This window comes from Microtus oregoni, unplaced genomic scaffold (genome assembly GCF_018167655.1).
Source record: "Microtus oregoni isolate MIOR12 unplaced genomic scaffold, Mior012 000033F_ref0000390, whole genome shotgun sequence".
Taxonomy (NCBI): Eukaryota; Metazoa; Chordata; class Mammalia; order Rodentia; family Cricetidae; genus Microtus; species Microtus oregoni.
The window spans coordinates 22,680,219-22,703,060 of record NW_024543092.1 but is presented as its reverse complement, the minus strand read 5'-3'; the positions used below and the strand labels follow the sequence as shown (position 1 = coordinate 22,703,060).

The 22,842-nt window shown below is 45.2% G+C and overlaps 1 protein-coding gene across 4 annotated transcripts in view; it reads left to right on the top strand.

Moving 5' to 3' along the window:
- The window catches only part of Cep43 (centrosomal protein 43), a 29,694-nt gene extending 12,748 nt beyond the window's left edge, over window positions 1–16,946 (top strand). For 2 of the 4 annotated variants that reach the window (XM_041680346.1, XM_041680347.1), the window contains 6 exons: window positions 4,703–4,914; window positions 5,596–5,711; window positions 7,795–7,863; window positions 11,550–11,589; window positions 12,919–13,015; window positions 15,757–16,946. In XM_041680346.1, the coding sequence (XP_041536280.1) occupies window positions 4,703–4,914; window positions 5,596–5,711; window positions 7,795–7,863; window positions 11,550–11,589; window positions 12,919–13,015; window positions 15,757–15,831 (609 nt within the window). In that variant the 3' untranslated portion in view covers window positions 15,832–16,946. Of the gene's footprint in view, window positions 1–4,702; window positions 4,915–5,595; window positions 5,712–7,794; window positions 7,864–11,549; window positions 11,590–12,918; window positions 13,039–15,756 lie in introns of all 4 variants that reach the window. The other 2 variants (XM_041680349.1, XM_041680348.1) reach the window with 2 other exon arrangements.
- The last annotated feature ends 5,896 nt before the right edge of the window (window positions 16,947–22,842 follow it).

The following is a 22,842-nucleotide window of genomic DNA, read 5'->3' as shown; positions in this document are numbered from 1 at the left end:
GCAGTTTCATATAACTCGACCTAATGGTATTACCCGAGTATTAAGAACTAACCTTGGCTGGATGTGGTGGCAAACTCCTGTAATCCCAGCCATTGGGAGGCAAGAGGCAAGGAAATCTGCTCAAGGTCATCCTCAGCTGTACAGCAACTTCAAAGCCACCTGTGTTGTGTGAGTCCTTGTCTCAAAAAGGGAGAGCTAATCTGATCCTCATTTTACTATTTAGCTGACCTGGGGTCTTAACAAGTTAAATAAATTGCCTTTGCGTTCCTTTTTAGAATCCGTACAGATAGCACATCTTATATGCGTGGTCTAAAGATTGAGTGAGGCACAACACTTGAAGCATTTGCGTATTCTCCACAATTGTTAGCCACTGCTGTTACACTGGCATTATTTTTGTTATTGAAATAGATAAAACCAGGCAATAGTGGTACACACCTTTAATCCCAGCACTCAGGGAGGCAGAGGCAGGTGGATCTCTGTGAGTTCGAGGTCAGCCTGGTCTACAGAGTGAGTTCAGGACAGCCAGAGCTACACAGAGAAACCCTGTCTCCAAAAAAGGGGGGAAAAAAAGACCAGACCAGGTATAGGCTAAAACTGTACTGTGGTGGTCAAAGTAAACCAGTCACCGAGATAGCTCCTGCTAGCCTTGGCTCTGTGTCAGTGGAACCGGAATGGAAGTGTGTTTGTTTTCAGCCTTGGTTGAAGATACATAGAAGATTTATGTGCCTGCTTGTGGATATTACAGGAAGTACAGGTTAATAAGTAGCCCAGCAAACCTGAATTAAGGTCACTGTTACAGTCAGCATCTGCTTGTTGGAAACGTGAGCATTCGAAGGCTGCGCATTTCCCCTTGAGGCTGTCATTGGTGCTGGGTAGAAAACTGCTGTCTCTTGACGAATAGTGCAGTTTAGGTGATTTTTATGACATAGTCATAACTTTAGTGCTCTCTCCTGGTTTGAAGTTGAAATGTGTTAAGATATTTTATGCAGGGCTGGAGAGATGGCTCAGTGGTTAAGAGCATTGCCTGCTCTTCCAAAGGTCCTGAGTTCAATTCCCGGCAACCACATGGTGGCTCACAACCATCTGTAAAGAGGTCTGGCACCCTCTTCTGGCCTTCAGGCATACACAGACAGAATATTGTATACATAATAAATAAATATTTTTAAAAAAAGAATTTAAAAGATATTTTATGCAGCAGTGACATAGGATGGAAAGAGGACGCTGTTTATAAATGGGAGCATTGCTGAACACCCGGGTAGGCACAGTAAAGTGTTTTCAGTTAGAAGAAACAGTGTGAACGTCTGCTTTAACATTTTGTCATTGGAAAGTTGCCCATGTCAGGAAGCCCGGGGATAAAGTGGGAAAGCATAGGACTACACTGCCGTTCCTGCTGCTAAAGGGCAGACACAGGCGTGCACACACTCAGATACACACCCACACATAGACACAGGCGTGCACACTCAGATACACACCCACACATAGACACATGTGCGCACAATCAGATACACACCCACACATAGACACAGGCGTGCACACTCAGATACACACCCACACATAGACACATGTGCGCACACTCAGATACACACCCACACATAGACACAGGCGTGCACACTCAGATACACACCCACACATAGACACATGTGCGCACACTCAGATACACACCCACACATAGACACATGTGCGCACACTCAGATGCACACCCACACATAGACACAGGCGTGCACACACTCAGATACACACCCACACATAGACACATGTGCGCACACTCAGATACACACCCACACATAGACACATGTGCACACACTCAGATACACACCCACACATAGACACATGTGCGCACACTCAGATACACACCCACACATAGACACATGTGCACACACTCAGATACACACCCACACATAGACACATGTGCGCACACTCAGAAACACACCCACACATAGACATATGTGCACACACTCAGATACACACCCACACATAGACACATGTGCACACACTCAGATACACACCCACACATAGACACATGTGCGCACACTCAGATACACACCCACACATAGACACATGTGCGCACACTCAGATACACACCCACACATAGACACAGGTGTGACACACACTCAGATACACACCCACACATAGACACATGTGCGCACACTCAGATACACACCCACACATAGACACAGGTATGCACACACTCAGATACACACCCACACATAGACACAGGCGTGCACACACTCAGATACACACCCACACATAGACACATGTGCGCACACTCAGATACACACCCACACATAGACACATGTGCGCACACTCAGATACACACCCACACATAGACACATGTGCACACACTCAGATACACACCCACACATAGACACATGTGCACACACTCAGATACACACCCACACATAGACACAGGCGTGACACACTCAGATACACACCCACACATAGACACATGTGCGCACACTCAGATACACACCCACACATAGACACAGGCGTGACACACTCAGATACACACCCACACATAGACACAGGCGTGACACACTCAGATACACACCCACACATAGACACAGGCGTGCACACACTCAGATACACACCCACACATAGACACATGTGCGCACACAGATACACACCCACACATAGACACAGGCGTGCACACACTCAGATACACACCCACACATAGACACATGTGCGCACACTCAGATACACACCCACACATAGACACATGTGCGCACACTCAGATACACACCCACACATAGACACAGGCGTGCACACACTCAGATACACACCCACACATAGACACATGTGCGCACACTCAGATACACACCCACACATAGACACATGTGCACACACTCAGATACACACCCACACATAGACACATGTGCACACACTCAGATACACACCCACACATAGACACATGTGCACACACTCAGATACACACCCACACATAGACACAGGCGTGACACACTCAGATACACACCCACACATAGACACAGGCGTGCACACACTCAGATACACACCCACACATAGACACATGTGCGCACACTCAGATACACACCCACACATAGACACAGGTGTGACACACACTCAGATACACACCCACACATAGACACATGTGCACACACTCAGATACACACCCACACATAGACACATGTGCACACACTCAGATACACACCCACACATAGACACAGGCGTGACACACTCAGATACACACCCACACATAGACACAGGCGTGCACACACTCAGATACACACCCACACATAGACACATGTGCGCACACTCAGATACACACCCACACATAGACACATGTGCACACACTCAGATACACACCCACACATAGACACAGGCGTGCACACACTCAGATACACACCCACACATAGACACATGTGCACACACTCAGATACACACCCACACATAGACACAGGCGTGACACACTCAGATACACACCCACACATAGACACAGGCGTGCACACACTCAGATACACACCCACACATAGACACATGTGCGCACACTCAGATACACACCCACACATAGACACAGGTGTGACACACACTCAGATACACACCCACACATAGACACATGTGCGCACACTCAGATACACACCCACACATAGACACAGGTATGCACACACTCAGATACACACCCACACATAGACACATGTGCGCACACTCAGATACACACCCACACATAGACACAGGCGTGACACACTCAGATACACACCCACACATAGACACAGGCGTGACACACTCAGATACACACCCACACATAGACACAGGCGTGCACACACTCAGATACACACCCACACATAGACACATGTGCGCACTCAGATACACACCCACACATAGACACAGGCGTGCACACACTCAGATACACACCCACACATAGACACATGTGCGCACACTCAGATACACACCGACACATAGACACATGTGCACACACTCAGATACACACCCACACATAGACACAGGCGTGCACACACTCAGATACACACCCACACATAGACACATGTGCGCACACTCAGATACACACCCACACATAGACACATGTGCACACACTCAGATACACACCCACACATAGACACATGTGCACACACTCAGATACACACCCACACATAGACACATGTGCACACACTCAGATACACACCCACACAGACACAGGCGTGACACACTCAGATACACACCCACACATAGACACAGGCGTGCACACACTCAGATACACACTCACACATAGACACATGTGCACACACTCAGATACACACCCACACATAGACACAGGCGTGACACACTCAGATACACACCCACACATAGACACATGTGCACACACTCAGATACACAGCCACACATAGACACATGTGCGCACACTCAGATACACACCCACACATAGACACATGTGCGCACACTCAGATACACACCCACACATAGACACATGTGCGCACACTCAGATACACACCCACACATAGACACAGGCGTGCACACACTCAGATACACACCCACACATAGACACAGGCGTGCGCACACTCAGATACACACCCACACATAGACACAGGCGTGCGCACACTCAGATACACACCCACACATAGACACAGGCGTGCACACACTCAGATACACACCCACACATAGACACATGTGCGCACACACCGCTGCGGTGGCTGTTGTTTATCATATCTTAGAAGTTTATCACCACGGAGACCTGTCCCTCCCTCTTTCTTAGAAGACCAGCAGTGAGACCAGTGTCTCCTTGTCAGAGCCAAAGAGCAGGAGCAGCCTGCACTCGCTGGCCCCCGAGACGAGAATTGCATCCTTCCTGAGCAGCAGCACTCAAGACACCAAAGACAGAAGTGCTCTTTGTCCAGATGAAGACGATGCAGAAGGAGATTCTTTCTTTGATGATCCCATTCCCAAGCCAGAAAAAACATACGGTTGGTGAGTAAACTTCTTCGGATCATCTGACTTATGGTTTAAAAACAAAATTTCTATATTTTGAAACTAATGATCTGATAACTATATAATTATTGAATCCAGAAATCTGATTTTGTGTCAGTGAAACTTAGTATGTTATATAATGCCAGGATTATTGAAGGCATCAGGTATGAACCATTTTCACCAGATGAGCCTATTATCAGGTGTCCGCCATGTGATAGGAGCTGCTTCAGGGTTTCAGTTTGTGCATGTGTGCTTGCTAGTGTGCGTGCATGTTAGTGTAAGGAAACACCCAGAGTTAGAATAATGTAACAGAGCATTCCTGGAGTGATGCCTTGTGGTGGACTCCAGGGAGTTGTCAGCAGAATGGAGAGGGTGGCCAGTGTAGGCCCTGATGGCAGTGCCTAGGAAGTTAGGAGCGAGCTGACTGGAATGCATGAAGTTGATGAGAAGCCCCTCACAGTCAGAGGACTCTGCAGCTTCTGAGCAGTGTGTGTGCTGGACCACAGATGTCTGTATTCTGTATTGTCCCATAGGTAGGCTTTATGGCTGATCTGTGAAATCTTCATTTCCAGCCACTACATGAATATATAAGTGCTTTACATTGCTTGTTTATGTTTACAGACTAAGACTACAGTGAAAAGGTCTGAAATTGTCATTTAACTGTCGATTGCTTCCTGTTAGGAGAAGTGAACCTAGGAAGCAAGTGGGGAGTCTGGCCTCACTTTCTGACATACCCCCCCTAAGGAGCGGTCTGAGCTCCCTGGCAGGTGCCCCTTCATTAACAGATGCCGCGGAGAGTGAGTATTTGATACTCCAGGTTTGTTGTTGTTGTTTGTTTTGTTGTTTCCAGATAAGCATGGTGTGCATTGCTGTGATAATATACCATGACCAAAAGTCAGTTGAGGAAAAATGGGATTATTTCAGCTTACACTTGTAGTTCTTCACAAAGGGGACTCGGCAGGAACTGAGACAGGCCAAGCCGTGGAGGAACACTGCTTACTGGCTTACTCCCCAGGGCTTGCTTTTTGATATAACCTAGTCCCACCTGTCCAGGTGTGGCACTGCTCACAGGGAACTGGGCCCTGCTACATCAACCATTAATCAAGAAAATGTCCCACAGCCTTACCCTACAGGCTAGTTGACTGTTTAGTCTTCCTAGATGACGAGCTTATGTCAGAGTGACAAAAAAAATCTGGCCATTACATGTGATAGGATTAGTGTCGGTTGATTGTAGAAAATCCTAATTTTAATAAGATATACAGTATTTTAATAAGATACACAATATTTTAATAAGATATATACAATAGTGTGCTGTTCTCTTCATTTCTTAATGTAGTCAGTGTTCTCCACCATTTTGTATTCTCCTTTGCTATACTATCGAAATATCTTTAGGAAACTGACCTTTTAAATGGTTTAGACTATGAATAGTATACATATATAATTTTAAGATTTTATACTGAGCCGGGCGGTGGGGGCGCACGCCTTTAATCCCAGCACTCGGGAGGCAGAGGCAGGGTGGATCTCTGTGAGTTCGAGGCCAGCCTGGTCTACAAGAGCTAGTTCCAGGACAGGAACCAAAAGCTACGGAGAAACCCTGTCTCAAAAAATCCAAAAAAAAAAAAGATTTTATACTGAAGTGATATACATCAAAATTTGGTTTGACTTTTCTGTGGCTGCAGTATGCCTGTGCCTCTGTTTTATCAACATACTGGTCACTGGGGAAGGTAACACGTCCCCAGCATGCTGCTGGACTGGGATGGCTCGTAGGTGAGGCATCTCCAGAAGAGTTTTGATTGGAACATTGTCAGCCTAGGATGGGTGTTAGGTGCTGTGCCGTTCCGAGACAGGACATTTGTAACTTGTAGGTCGTGTCTCATGGACCCATAGAATAACTTAGTGTTTAAAGAAGTTCTATGATAGAGCCATTGTCATAATCACTCTATCATCGGAGCTTGTGTTAGACTCTTTGTATGCACAAAGAAGAGAGATTGCAAGCCAGGCGGAGGGTAGCAAGCTACTTAAACTGTGCTGTCCTGTCCCTTCCCAACCGAGCCTATCCCCACCCAGGGATGTAGAAGGAGCAGCGGGCCACTTCCCGCCACCTGGGAGGGCTCCCAGCCACCGGCTAGCTTTACCCAAAATAATTACATGGAAACTGTATTCTTTTAAACACTGCCTGGCCCATTAGCTCTAGCCTCTTACTGGCTAACTCTCATATCTTGATTAACCCATTTCTATTAATGAGTGTAGCACCACGAGGTGGTGGCTTACGGGGAAGGATCTTAACCTGTGTCCATCTTGGAGAGGAGGGCTATTGCGTCTGCCTGAATCTGCTTCTTTCTCCCAGCATTCTGTTCTGTCTACTCTGCCTACCTAACTTTCTGTCCTATCAAAGGGCCAAGGCAGTTTTCTTTATTAATTAACCAATGAAAGCAACGGATAGATAGAAAACCCACCTACATCACTGGGACAATATTTCTGAGGATTTAAGGAGCAAATGTGGACATCACCCTATCATAGCCAGCTGGTGTTTAGCCAGCAGTACGTGTTCAGAACATCAGCAGAACTTCCTGAAGTAGATCCACTGGGAGTTCATAGCCCTGGGCTTGTGTACGTTTTTATTTTGGTGGTTATGTTTTAATAAGGAATGATATAATCTGGTTTCTCTCTATAACACAGGAATCCTTTGCTTTTTACCAAAAAAAAAAAAAAATACTCCAGGAATGATAGCACATGATTCTGTCCTCTATTGATCATAGTTCTATTCTAGGGTTTTCTGTACTCTTAGGGATATAGATGTCTCATCTGAGAGAAAGTTGGCATGGCTTAGAGAATGTCGCTCTGAGTTCCATTCACGCAAGTCCTTTTTCCTGCCTGCAGGTAAAAGAGGAAGCACGGTCCTGAAGGATCTGAAATTGGTCAGTGAGAAAATTGGATCACTTGGACTAGGTAACTAGGTTTCAGTTTTTGTGCGATTGTTGAAATCATCTTCCAGATTAACGTCTACACGGCGAGCCTTCCTGCCGTCATTCAGCGTCACTGCCAGCATCCAGAGTTCAGCCCTGTGCTGGGAAATGGCCATAGCAACAACCTGGACCACCCTTTGCCTTGTAGCATTCAGACTGTAGTAGGAACATGCCCTAGCCTGGATTTTTATAAAAGACCTCCAGAAGAGGCTGTGGCCAGACCTGGTGATCAAGTCAGCTGTATAACAAAGACGGTTTCAGAGAGAGTGGGTGAAGTTGGTGGCGGTGACAGAGCTGATCTCTGTGCTGGGAGTGAAGCACCCAGAGCACAGGGGGTCAGTCTGATGCAAGGCTCAGACTTGTGAGAGAACCTGTGGGTGTTGTGTTATTTGGAGCAGATAGTCAGTGTGCATAGAGCTGGGTTCTGAACTCACTGCAGACAGTGTAACGGGGGCCCGGAGAACCTTCCTCTCTCACGGTACAGCTGGGCTCTCGGCCATCTCTATCTTCTGTGTGGATGTGATGTGCTCTGTTCTAAGGGCGGTGCTGCTCAGGCAGGCTGGGGAAAGAGAGCTGTGTCCTCTGTGCACTTTGTGAATGTGCAGGACTGTCCTCCCAAAGTTTCTAACCAAACACCCTGGATATAGCACAGGACCCAGGTGAAGACTGAATAGGTTTACATTAAGATCCTCACTATGGCCCTGACTTGGAGTAAACTGTGCTTTTCTTCTCTGTTGAGTGAGTCCAGTACCATCTACCTCGCTTTGAAGACTAAATAGGATTTAAGCATGTGTACATACATCAATAGGTACAGTGCCTAGCTCAGGGGTGCATCAAATTCTAGATCCTTTTTGTGTTACTTTCTTCCCCATTTGCCGAAGAATATATGTCCTCTGAGCTGCCTGGATTCTTGTCCCACACAGTGCCCTGAAGTCCTGGTAACTGCTGAGTTGCTAGTAGTCTGGCCCTTCCTCTGTGCCTCCCGGTTGCTGGCTGGTGGCTGGCTAGGTGGGTCCATGCTCCTTCCTTCCCTGCTTCTGCTGCAATCACACCTGCAGGGAGTTCTTTACCCTTGCTTGTTGCTCCCTCCCTTGACCACAATGCCTCAGGTTCTGCTCTGTCCCTTCATTCTGACATCTTGTTTCTCTTTGTGGTGGTTCACCTAGTGCAAGCCTTTGGGCTTTCCCTTTTCACTGCTCTTTTCTCTGATGAAAATGTGGTTCCCTCCTCTGCTGCTAAGGTAGAACTGCAGAGACCTCTCCTCTGGTGAAGGCAGTCCTGACTGACGTTCCCCCGCTGCTGGCATTTAGGCGTACCTCAAGTTGAACTTGGGGTGGTGTACAGCACTTCACCAGACTCACTAGAAGGGAGTAGTCTTGTTTAGTGGGCTACGGCAGTCATTTGAGCCTTGTTCTTGTTGACAGCATGCATGACAAGATTGCAGGTGCTCAGAGGAATATGGGCTCATGCAGTTAGGATGATGTCAGTGATGTGCCCCTCCCACCCTGTTCTGACCCAGAGAAGAGGATGAAGAGCAGCAGCTGTTGGAGTCTGCATGTGTCACTCAGGCCGTCAGCCACTGTGTCATCCGTGGACATTCTGCAAATACCATTCCAGTGGAAACTCAATTTAGAGCACAGTCTGCTTTAGTTTAAATGGCATAATTAAGAGTATGCAGATGAGCTGGTCAGGTGGCATGACCTTTGATCTTAGTATTAGGGAAGCAGAGGCCAGCCTACATGGTGAGGCTGTGTTAGGTGGATAGCCCTTCTAGAGTTTAAAACCCAGCATGATGACCACTGTTAGTTGTATTGCACACTTGAAATTCTCTAAGACAGTAGATCTTAAATGCACAAAGTTTAGTTAAAGCAAAAATGCTTGACCGCATGACCTGGTGCATTAATAAGCTTGACAGTGCTAGTGATTTTACACTGTACATGTTAAGACATGCTGTACATTACATAAATATACATGGTTGTAGTAATGGGAGAAGCAAAAGTTTGCAAGTGGAATGTTATAAACAGGCACTTTGCCTGCTTAAAGCAAGAGTGGTAAACTGGGCTGGAGAGATGACTCAGTGGTTAAGAGCACTGACTGCTCTTTCAGAGAACCCAAGTTCGGTTCCCAACAACCACAATGCAGCTCACAACTGTCTGTAACTCCTGTTCCAGGGGATATGACATCTTTACACCAATACACATAAAGCCCATGTCTGTGAAGAAGGGTATCAGCCCACTCTGTTGTGCCCTGCCCGCCTCCCGCTCCATGGTGGTTGTCCTCTGCTGCTGTCTCAAACACCTTCATTTTGTCAGGCTTTCTCTACAAACATATTCTCCTGGAATTTGAGCCTCTACTGCCTTCACAGAGTTTCCGTCCACTGTGGTACCTTTTTTTTTGTTCTGAAACCTAATGCCTCTCTCTCACTGTTGACTGCTGTCTGTGGAAGAAGCGTCACTCCAAAGTTTGACAACTGTATAATCAAATGCTATAAGAGAGTTTTCTGCCCCCCTCGATCTTGAATCCCCTCAAGTTTGCTCCTCTGTTTTGGAGAACCCAGAACAGTGATGGGCAGCAGCCTTGAGCAGTTCACTCTCCAGCCAGAGTTTTTCCTGCCCCAGGCAGCCTCCCCTTTGTCCCTATGAACGTTCCTACAGCCATTCCTTCCCGCTCTTCCTCAACTGCTCTAAAAGTCATGGGATGAAAATAACAGCTAATTTGCAGTTAGTTGTCATTGAGAGATATAGGTTAGGTCGTAAATTTGCTCCCTTCAGAGCCCTGTGTGTGAGGAAGCTTGAGGCACTTGTGAGTTAGTAACAGCTCCTCCTCGTGTGGCCACTTTGCATTTGGAGCCTCTTGTGTATCATACTGTGAAATCAGAATTTGTGGTTCGGGCTTGTTTGTGCTTGGGCATGACCACGAGAGGGCACCCAGGGCTCTTCCGGGTGATGGGCCCACATGCTCCATCGCCTCTTCACACCTTCTGATGGTTTTTAAAATTGTGAGCAGACTATTGCGTTGAAAGTCATAGCAGTTGGAAACAAGGTGACAAGAGAAATTGATGGTGCCATGCTGTTGTGTGTCCCTTTTTCTGTTTTTGTGGTGATGAGGATAGAGCCCAGGTCCATGAGTATGCTGAGCAAGTGTTCTGCCATGGAGCCGCACACCCATCAGGTCACAAGGCAGCCTCATAGAGTAAGCCCCTGCCTGAACCTAGAACACAAATAAGGTTTTCACTTTCCAGCATGTGGTAGAATCCTTAGACAGCATTTATTATTTCCCTTCATTTAATGTGGTAAAAGTATTACTAAAGAGATGACTGCAATGTATTTTTTTCTGCTGAAGAAATTGGCTTGGTGGCCAATAGTTTGTGCTGCTCTTGCAGAGGAACCACGTTCATGTCACAGTGCCCACATGATGGCTCAGTACCATCTGTAGCTCTTCTTCTGGGACCAGGCAGACACATGGTACACATACAAATACATGCAGGCAAAATATTCCTGAATATAAAAATAAATAAATCTAAATTTTTTAAACACTATTTTGGTACTTAATGTTTTCATGAATCAGTATCATTCGGTAATGTTTTGGCAGGAAACGCTTATTTAAAAAAAATAAGTATTTTTCTGTAAGTGTGTAATAATGTATTTCTTTTCTTAAACAAATTACCAGGAACTGGAGAAGATGAAGACTATGTTGATGATTTTCATAGGTAAGAAAAACCTTGAGATGAATACATGAATCTTCTAAATACTTTCTGAATATGAGTGTGGCACAATTACATTAGGGTTTACTTTGTACTTGATTGAAAGAACCGACAGATAGCTTGTAACATGAGGGCGCTGCTTGTTGGGGTTTCTGTCCTCCCACCAGGTCCCATAGCCATTTAGCCCCAAAGAAAAAAGACCCCAAAGAGGTCTCCATAAGTTATAAACTGATTGGCCCATTAGCTCAAACTTCTTATTAACTCTTGTAACTTATATGAACCCATGATTTTTATCTATATTAAAATGGCACAGTACTTTTTTCAGTGGGGCAGGTCACATCCTGTTTCTTCGGTGTCTGGACAGGACTGGGGAGGAATGGGCTTCCTCCTTCCCAGAATTCTTCTGCTCTAATTGACCTACCTCTACTTCCTGTCTGGTTGTCCCCTCCCCCCCCATACTTCCTGCCTGGCCAATCAGCGTTTATTTAAAACATAATTGACAGAATACAGAATTTTCCCACACCAATAGCTAGTCCAAAATTATGTTTTGGAGTGACAACTTGTTACATTAGAACACAGACAAATGTGTGTGCTGTAGTGGGAGAGCCGTAAAGAGTAAGATAAAGAAGTGGTGTCAGGGTTGACCTGTTATTTGAAACCAAGTCAGGAGCTTATCCTGATTTTTCTTGTGTCTTTTGTCTTTGTGGTGGGCATTGTCTGTGTTTGACTTTAAAAAAAACTGTCTTCATCACTGTGACATGAACATTTTGTTAGCGGTAACTTGTATGAATTGCCTAGTGATATGAAAGTAATATTTGGGGGCTGGAGAGATGGCTCAGCGGTTAAGAGCATTGCCTGTTCTTCCAAAGGTCCTGAGTTCAATTCCCAGCAACCACATGGTGGCTCTCAAACATCTGTAAAGAGGTCTGGCGCCCTCTTCTGGCCTGCAGGCATACACACAGACAGAACATTATATACATAATAAATAAATAAATAAATAAATAAATAAATAAATATTAAAGAAAAAGAAATTTAAAAAGAAAGTAATATTTGCTATAGATATGATGAGAAAATTTAAATTATATGCTTGAGAATTTTAACAGTTTTCTGATTAGAAATTTCTGACTGTATTACAATAATAAATTATACTGTGTTTGGAGGTAAGAATATTGTGTGATGAGTGACATTTGAGAGATCCTTGCCTTGTGAGTTTTCTTAGATGACAGTGAAATCAATGTTTAATGTTGTTATATGTTACTTGTAGGATTAAAGTCTTTGAAAATTTGAGCAATTATTCTTCAGAATTCTTTTTCATCTTTCCCCTCTTATAATTAGTGCTAGCCACCGCTCAGAAAAAAGTGAATTAAGTATTGGTGAAGAAATTGAAGAAGACCTTTCCATGGGCATAGACGACGTTAACAGCAGTGATAAAGTAAGGTGCTAGCACATCTTTGGGTATGCTGTTTATTTGTCGATTTGCTAAGGGGCTTAGTAAATTTATATGATAGTAAAAAAATGGTTGAAAATTGCAAACAGTTTGTGACAGTTGCCTATTGTAAGTCTGAAGAAAACCTTCAAGGGTGTGGGAGGCTCACAGCTGTCCTTTGTTTAGTATTTGTACTCTGACAGGCCTGGGGTAAGGGTGGCCACAAGGGATCAGGACTAGAGCCAAAACTGTCTCACTTAGAGTTAAAGTGAGCTTGTATCTATGGGACATTTGACCACCTTCGGCTAGTTGAGGCCAGGTTGAGACAGAACTGCGGGAGGCAGCATAGCAAAGGACTTTGGTTTGAGGTTTAAAGCCAGGATTCCATCTGGATTCCACACTGGAGCTTTTCACGCAATAGAGAAGAGATGAGCTGCGGCATCTCTGTTATTCACAGCCTAGCTGGGTGTGCTGCCTTCTAGATGAGGTGGAAGTAGGCTGGGTTCAGATTGTCACATGAGGAGGGATCCCTCAAGAGAGGTTGTATTTTAAAATGAGTAAGCAAAATTTGGGTTGTGTCATTTTTAATATATTAAGTGTCTTTGTTTTCTGGTTTGGATTCCTTGAAATAGGATCCTGGTTTAAATCCTAGGCTGGCCTTGAACTCAGTATGTAGCTCAGGAAGGCCTCAAACTTGAAACAAGTCTCCTGCCTCTACCTTTCAGATGCTAGGTGTCATAGGTAAGCATGAGCCTTTATCTCAGTTTCCTTTTGTGGGTGTTTTTGTTGGGTTTTGTTTTGTTTCGCTTTTTGACATAGGGTCTCTAGTGGTCAAAGAACTCACTCTATAGACCAGGCTGGCCTCAAACTCACAGAGATCCTCCTGCCTCCAATTCCCGAGTGCTGGGATTAAAGCTGTGTGCCACCATGCTCAGCTTCATCTTGGTTTCTTTTAAGGTGGAAGTATTACTACTTAGTGACAGTAGGTGAGAAGCCATCTCTAATACCACCCAGTGTACACAAGATGTTTGCCCCTCTTACCTTTCCACCGCTTGTCATCCATAAGAACCAAACACTGAGCTCTTGCTGAAGACCACTGAGGATTGATTGTTCAGATCTGTGATGGAATTCATGGTGAAGGTCAGCTGCTAACTCAGCCTCTTGGTAATGTCACAGATTTCAAAAGAGATAAAGGTTCCCTCATCAGTGAGCAGCTGAAGCAAGTGGGTGCGCTGACTGAAGGGGAGGGAGAGAGGGAAATGAGAACTCTGAAGAACAACTGCCAGTTTTCAAATTGTGACAATATTGAACATTTTCACTGCTTTGATTTCACACAGTGCATGAGATCCTAGCCAGAGCAATCAGGCCAGTGAACGAGTAAGCTTCCAAATAGGAAGGAAGAAATCAAATTGATGTTGTTTTCAGCCAACTTGATGAAAATATGTATAAAATGAAGGAATCCACCTTAAAGCTATTAGAACCGACATCAGCAGCATAGCTGCACACCAATGCAGTGTGAAAGAAAAACACAACCCTGTGTTCTGTGGTCTTCCCTTGTTCTAAATCAAAACTAAAAGCCCCTCAGTTAACTGATATCCACTGTAGATTATGAAAGATCACTGTCATCCATAGTGTTTCCTTACTCTTTTCTCTAGTCTAAAACTAGCATTAATATGGCATTCAATTGTTTTGCATATAAAATGCAATACCTTAATGAGTTCATTATTTAATAATGATGAGAGTCAAAAATAACAGATCCAAAGTAGCATTCTTAATCTATTTCTTAGTGTGTGGGCTTTTCTGAGTTTCGTTTTTAAAATTGTAATGACTTGGGCTGGGCGGTGCTGGCGCATACCTTTAATCCCAGCACAAGGGAGGAAAGCAGAGGCAGGCGGATCTCTGTGATTCCGAGGCCAGCCTGGTCTACAGAGCGAGTTCCAGGACAGCTATGGCTGCACAGAGAAACCCTGTCTCAAAAAATAAAACAAATATGTAGGAGGGAGGCCGCTTGTTCGTCCTGGCCACTCAGAACCGACATAATCACCCAGAAACTGTGTTAATTAAAACACTGCTTGGCCCATTAGCTCTAGCTTCTAATTGGCTAATTCTTACATTTTAATTTAACCCATTTCTATTAATCTGTATATTACCACGTGGCTGTGGCATACCGGCTAAAGTTCCCGCATATGTCTCCAGCGGAGCTCCATGGCGTCTCCCTGACTCCATCCTTCTTTCTCCCACCATTCCATTAGTTTTCCCCGCCTAACTCTGTTCCCCTATAGCTCTGCTTTAGGCCCAAAGCAGTTCCTTTATTCATTAATGGTAATCACAGCATACAGAGGGAAATCCCACATCAAAAACAAACAAACAAAAAATCAAATAAAGGGAATAAAACTAACTAAAAAAAGTATGACTTTAAGGTTCCAGTAGCTGTTTTTGTACCGATGGTTGTATACCAAGACTACTGTTCGAACAAGGGCGATTTACTTAAAATAATTTTATTTCTAGTATTTCCTTATATGCAAAGGGGAAAAAATAAGAAGTAATGGGCCAAATGAACAGCTCTAAGAGAGTAAGTGCCACAAAGTCCTCACTCGGTGTCCCTGTTCTCCTGGTAGCCATCTCTCGTCCAGGGGTGGCCCTCCTAAGCAGGTTACAGAAGATAAAGAAATGATAGCAGTATACACTGACAGATGGATTCAGACTTTGTTGTACACTGATTCTTCTCTTTCTTTTGGACAACAAAGCTTGATGACCTCACACAAGACCTGACTGTTTCCCAGCTCAGCGACGTGGCCGATTATCTGGAAGATGTTGCATAGACAGGAAAGGAAGTATTGTGATCAGCAGAAGAGGAAGGACTTTGGGCTCCGTGGTCCCGTCAGTCACCCTTGCTGGAACGCACGCTCCTGCTGGTGCCTTGCATTTCAAAAAGACTGCAGATATTTTTAAAAGTTAACTTTTCAGTTTAGTAAACAAAATACTTCCTATATGAGCCTGTGTCTAGGAGACTAATATGCTTGATTTGGTTTAGCTTTATATCTCCAAGGAAATGGTATTTGGGCTCATTCTAGCAAGGGAACCCCTGAAGTATCAGTGTTAAAGAGCGTAAAGAGGGATCAGTATAGCCGTAGTTCTGTCACTGTGTCTCAGGCTGCTGCCGAGACCTTTGAACCTTAGTGCTAGCCATCCTGACCTGATAAATCTGTGGTGCTGAAACGTACCAATACAAGGTAAATTGATGTGTGAACTTTATTTTGTATTTCCTTCCATTTGGAAGGTTTGTTAGACCATTAAGGTTATATTAAAGTTCTCTGTGCTATTAGTTTTGCTTGTTTTAAACTAGGAGTGGCTTGGACTCTTAATTGGCAGACTTGTCGCTAACAGTTAACATTTAAGGTCGCATTTCATCCTGCTGTCTCAAGCAGCTGTAGACACAGATTACTTCAGTACAGTCTTATTATTTCTATGCCCTGAAACATCCAATACCAAAATGCATCTGAAACCATTAAGCAGTGCTTTTATTTCAGATCTGTAAGTTGATTATATTTAAATCCAAATTGGAATGAAATAGTAGTAATGGCCTAAGACCATGTATATTCAGTTTGACAGACTTTGTACACTGTACATAATTGTACTGTAGTCCTTAAAAATTTTGAGTCAATAATAGAATTTCTGGCAGATTTAATTTGTGCTGTTGTGTGTAGTGCTGCAGGGATATAGGCCACTGGCATTTGTAGTGCTAAAATATTTTAAATGTACATACACCATCATACTGATAAGTAAAATTTAGGAATTGTGAAACTTTGATACATTTCATTTTAATTAAGACTGTTAAAAGTTACCTTTATTGCCGGGCGGTGGTGGTGCATGCCTTTAATCCCAGCACTTGGGAGGCAGAAGCAGGCGGATCTCTGGGAGTTCGAGGCCAGCCTGGTCTACAAGAGCTAGTTCCAAGACAGGCACCAAAGCTACAGAGAAACCAAAAAAAAAATAAATAAATAAAATAAAATAAAAGTAAATTGTTAAAAAAAAAAGTTACCTTTATTAATAAAAAGAGAAATTTGAAATCATCCATCCATGTTGAGTGAGTGAGCAGAAGCTGTGGTTTGTACCAATGCCACTTTCCATTCCATGATTTCTAAGTAGAGCAGTGACATTTCTCAGCTGTAGTGCAGAGGAAGTGAGAGCGTAGTAAAGCTTCAGGCTCTGACAGTAGAGTCTGGCTCTTTAAAGCTAAGTGAAACTGAACTATAAACATCAAGAGGAAGTAGGACAGAAAGTGGGCCGGGTGGCCTGGAAGCCCCTGTGTATTTCTGTCCGCTGTCTGCCCTGACATGGTGCTGTCTGTTCTTCACGCTTTACCCTTAGAAACAGTGCTGTTTGACTGCTGTTAGAAACTGTCTCACCCTGTGCTGTCTCTTTAATGCCTTGTAGAAGCTCTAGAGCTGGTGGGCCTCGAGTCCGGATCAAACGTGTGATTTTACTATTTGGTAGGCACTGCAAGTAAGGGAGCTGACCCACCAGCATGGCAGGATGTGGCTTTCTCTATTTGAGGAACACTTTCCAACAGTCAAGTGTGAAATCTGTCACTTTCTATTACCCAGTGGCTGACCTTTTGGTGATTCTGGAGAGGGTGGAGAGAAAAAGCCGAACGGCAGCTTTGTTGGCAGTACTACAGAAAGGTATTGAGTCACTCTGATAATGTGAGGTTCAGCAAGGAGGAAGTTGTTTCCAGGTATTCCTTGCTTAGGTATTGTTAACCTGATAAACTTTAATGTGTAAAATGACAGGTTCTGCATATAATAATGTTTCTTTGGTTTAAAGTGAATTAAAATGTTGACCAGTGGTAACCTGTATTTTACAGTGTTGTTTTGTTCTTTAACGCTAACAGGACTTTGGTTTGTAACAGTGCTGTGCTGTTTGGTTTACATGAGCAGCTCTCTTGCCCCTCGTGTTGCAGCAGCACTGATTCACGGTGCAGATGTTACTCTCCCTCTCTCCTCAGTCAGTCCATCTCAAGCCTTTGCTCGCCTTACTGGAGCTCTGCACCCCACAGCTGCTCAAGCTGCTGGGATTCACCTCTGCGTGTCTGAAATGGCTTCCCAGAGCCACACAGGCTGATTTTCAAAGAAACCTGACCACTAGACAAGGCCCTCTCTACACTGATATTTATCCTTGTGTTTTCTTTGCCTCTCGTTATCATGGGAGACAAATAATGTCATTCACTTGGGCTAGGATACCAACAAAAGACCAAAACATTCAGGTCTCGTTTAGTGAACTAGTGAGTTTATTGGAGCTGTATTACAGGAGCCCACACCAGCACACAAGACTGCATCCAGCATCCCTAGGGCTTCCAAGTCAGCTTGGAGCAGCTCTACTGAAGACTCTCTTCCTCCTGGCAACTATGTTTTCCTGTCTAACCTTGGGGAGGGGAGTTGCACCAGCCTTGTAGCTTTCTAAGCTTCTCCCCCCCCCCAGAAGGGAGTGTTTGGTTGGGAGGTAGCCACACAGCACTCACACTCTGGAAAGAACCGTGTCCTTGAGTGTTGTCTGAAAGCTCCAAAAGAGAGGAGCTTCTCTAAAAACCAGTTTACCTGAAATTGCCTTCACATGGAGATGCCTTTTACAGCCCTGGCGCCCCTGCTGGCCCAAGAAGCAGAGCATCTCCAGGGCCTCTGGACCTGCTGTAGATAGGGAAGAGTCAGGAGAGCCAAGCGGCTGTCCTGGAGAGATGCCCAGCCCCAGCTCTGGGCACTAGACTAGAAAGTGGTCCCCTTGGCTCTCTGTCTGTGTGCACTAATAGGCCATGCTGCTCGGCCCCTGCTCTGTTCTAGGGATGTATTAGTGGGAAGACAAAGTGCAGAGGATATTTTAGCCTAAGCAGGTGAACTCAAACCTATCCAGCTACTTAGGTTTGAGATGACATTTTTTTTCTGCCTAAGTCACATTGCTGTGAAAGAATGATTGAATTTAAAAAATATATATTTATTTATTTATTATGCATGCAATATTCTGTCTGTGTGTATGCCTGCAGGCCAGAAGAGGGCACCAGACCTCATTACAGATTGTTGTGAGCTACCATGTGGTTGCTGGGAATTGAACTTGGGAACTTTGGAAGAGCAGGCAATGCTCTTAACCACTGAGCCATCTCTCCAGCCCATGATTGAATTTTTTTAAATATTTTTTTAATATTTATTTATTATGTGTACAATATTCTGTCTGTGTGTATGTCTGCAGGCCAGAAGAGGGCACCAGACCTCATTACAGATGGTTGTGAGCCACCATGTGGTTGCCGGGAATTGAACTCAGGACCTTTGGAAGAGCAGGCAATGCTCTTAACCACTGAGCCATCTCTCCAGCCCCCAGAATGATTGAATTTAAAAATTTTTTTCCTGCTGGGCGGGGGTGGCACACGCCTTTAATCCCAGCACTCGGAGGCAGGTGGATCTCTGTGAGTTTGAGGCCAGCCTGGTCTACAAGAGCTAGTTCCAGGACAGGCACCAAAGCTACAGAGAAACCTTGTATCAAAAAAAAAAATTTTTTTTTCCCTGGCAGTCTTGGTGGCGCACTCCTGTAACCCCAGCACTCGGGAGGCAGAGGCAGGAGGATCTCAGTGAGTTTGAGGCCAGCCTGGCCTACAAAGAGAAACCCTGTCTCAAAAAATAATTTTTTTCCTTTATTTGTTTTATGCATATGGGTATTTTGCCTGTGTATATGTCTGTGTACCAAATGTGTATAGTACCCACAGAAGCCAGAAGGTGACATTGAATCCCTTGGGTCTAGAGTTATAGATGGGGATCCGCCACCATATAGATGCTGGGTCTTGAACCCAGGTCCTCAGGACGAGCTCTTAACTGCTGAGCCTGTGGGGTTTTTGTTTCTTTTCTTTTACATGGGTTCCTGCCGTGTTGCCTGGGGAAGGCTCCAAGAGTCCTGCCCTTAGGTTTTAGGGGCTGTATATGTTTATCACTGTGACTGGCTCTCATGTGAATTTGGATTTTAAATCATTGGACTAGGATTGAGGGCGGAAGGTGGATCGACAAGACATGTAACCTTGTGAACTTAAAGGTGAATTCAAAGAATTCTATTTACAAAAAGGCCAAGATGACAAGAATAGTTGAGAAGCTTGGCCAGAGCCCCCCCCCCCCCACACACACACACACAGAGGTAGTGACATGGAAAACTGTCACAGAGTGGAGATCAGACTGTCCCTGGGTTAGATCCTGCAAAGGAGGCAGTGATTCCCAGCAAGATGGTTTGTAGGTATAGCTTACACCTTAGAAAGTCTTGCTACCAGAACAACGTGGGTGTCTGGGCCTGCGGCGAGGTTGAGCAGTCTCAAGTCAGGCATCACACTGTAGTCCTGCCGTGCAGATCTCCTTCCACAGGCAACACCTCGGAGGCTCCCAGACATAGGTTGTGTAGTCCATGCCTGCCTGCCTTCGTGGCAGCTGTGTGGATTGAGGTTTGTTCCTGTAGACTTGCCCCTTTTAAGAAACAGGAAGCAGGAAGAGTCTCATCAGATGTCTGAGTCCATGCTGGCATGAAGGGAGTGGATAAGGAGACCCAAGATAATCTTAGTTTCTGCCATCTCAATTGGGAGCTTGGTTTCACTTAGTAGAATTAATTTCTCAGTGATTCAATGAAGCATCCGTGTTGCACATGTTTTATGAGCTGGAAGGACTCTGGACATGTTAACCATTACTGTTGCTGTGCTAGACTCTGTGGAGCAGGGGTATGAGTGGGAAGGACCTTTCTTGGCACAGACATAGTCAGCAATGATGGAGGCAAGCTTTACTAAGGAGAAGTTAAAAATGAGAGAAACTCTCCAGAGAGCGGTTTCTAAGAGAAAAACAACCATTAACTTCCTTGTCTGGGGGATGTGACCATGGCAAAAACTGGACAAAAGCTGAGGTGACTACTTGTGAGACTGGTTACTCCCTGGGCCTCTATGGAGGCCCCAGCCAGTGGAGGCCCCATGCTCTCTATCTTCGTGCCTTGGTAAGTGCTGACCTCAGTGTCTGCAGCTGGGCCCTTCCACTTTGCCCTCCCCCACCTTGCCGGTGTCTGCTGGCTTCTGGTTACGGCTGTGTTCCCACCGTCCACCTGGAGCTTCTCCGTCCCCGCTCCAGGACGCAGCCGCCGTCTCCCTTGGTTACCCCACATCTAGCTCCTTGTCTGTGGCGTTCTCTCCTAGATGAAAGTCCTACTGCTTGCTCTATTGCTTAGTTGCTTCAGAAATAAGGACATATGGAAGGACAGTAATGCCTCAGGTCTTTGGGCAGGGGGACAGCCTGCCTGCTGTCATTGGTCCAGACTCTGTCCTCATCTCCTGATTAGCTTGGTTATCTCATATCTGGCTACAAGCAACCACATCCATCTTCCTCAGTGCTCTAGGTGTTGCCATTTTAACCCTCAATCTTCCTCTGACCCCAGCATCTGGTCTCACTGAAGCATGTGTGTTGGGGAGCAGCCTTGACAAAAATCCCTCTCGCCAGGGTAGAGGCGCGGGGATTTAGAAATACAGTAAAGAGTATGAAGACACGGATGAAAATAGTAAAACAGAGAAACATAGAATAGTATTGGGAGGGCGTTCCAGTGAGTAGTGAAATTCGCCCGCGTTTAATTTCCAGTTGCTTAAAATACCCCTGACCACAAAAGGTAGAAGAAAAAAAAAACTGCCTTAACATGATGCAAGGAAATGAACAGGCCAGTAGTTAAACATTCTGTTGTTAGAACAAAACGAGTCCTGCTCACACCCTAGACCAAAACATTCTGTAGGCAAACCACTCCCAGGGGGGAAATCAGTGCTATCTCCATAAAGGAACTGGACCCTTAGTTGGATCCTTAGACTTTGTTTGAGGTAAAAACACACCTACTTCTCTATTCTTGAAATACAAGGGCTGGCTATTAGCCACACCTGTTGACAATAACCTTGAGAGCAGAACTCTGAGCTAAATATAGGTGGGACCTTTGAGGTAGAAACATGGTAACTTTAAAGGACTAGAGGTAAGTTCCAACTCACTGACCTTGGGTCAACATGGAAATAGGCTCACATTTTTGGCTTACACACAGACACACACACACGAGCCGCGTCCCAGGCCCTTTTCCTTTCCCACCTACAGCTCCTGCTCACTATGCAGTTTCTAAAACCAAACAGCAGCTCTCTGGAGGTGAGGATCGCCAGCAAGTATTTACCTTCTCTCCCTTCCCTTCTCCCCTCCATGGTGGCCTGGGGCTTTGGTCTTTCTGACCTGGGATCTGAGCTCTAATAGTACAGTTTCCTGCCTCTCCCTCTAGCTGCACTGGTTCCTGGACCTCGCATAACCTTGAGTTGCTGTGGCCTTGCCTGGGCTGACTGTGTTGCTGTATTTTACCTGCCCTCCCCATTCATGTTCACCTTGGCATTGACAGTCTTCCTTCATTTCAAGGCTCAGGTTAGAAGCAATTTTCTGCCACTGAGCAAGCTGAATTCTAATGGCCCTCAGGCATGGTCTGTAATGCAGAGCCACGGCACCCAAGAGTTCACCCTCTCTGGACCCGACCACCTCTGTGTTCAGGTATGAAGGCAGTCCCCAGCCTTCACTGGAAACTGCAGCACGCAGTCTAATAAAATCCCAAAGACAGATATTGGGGTTCAAACTGAAAGATAAGAGAAGCAAAACAACCAACCACTAGAGAGCTCTTACCTCTACAAAATCTTCAGACTGAAAAGAGCGAGTTCCTGTCTCATCCCACCTTATATTCCTCTCCAGTGCTGGGATTAAAGGCGGCGTGCTCCACCACCGCCCAGCCCCTATTGCTAACTATTGTGGCTGCTGGGGTTAAAG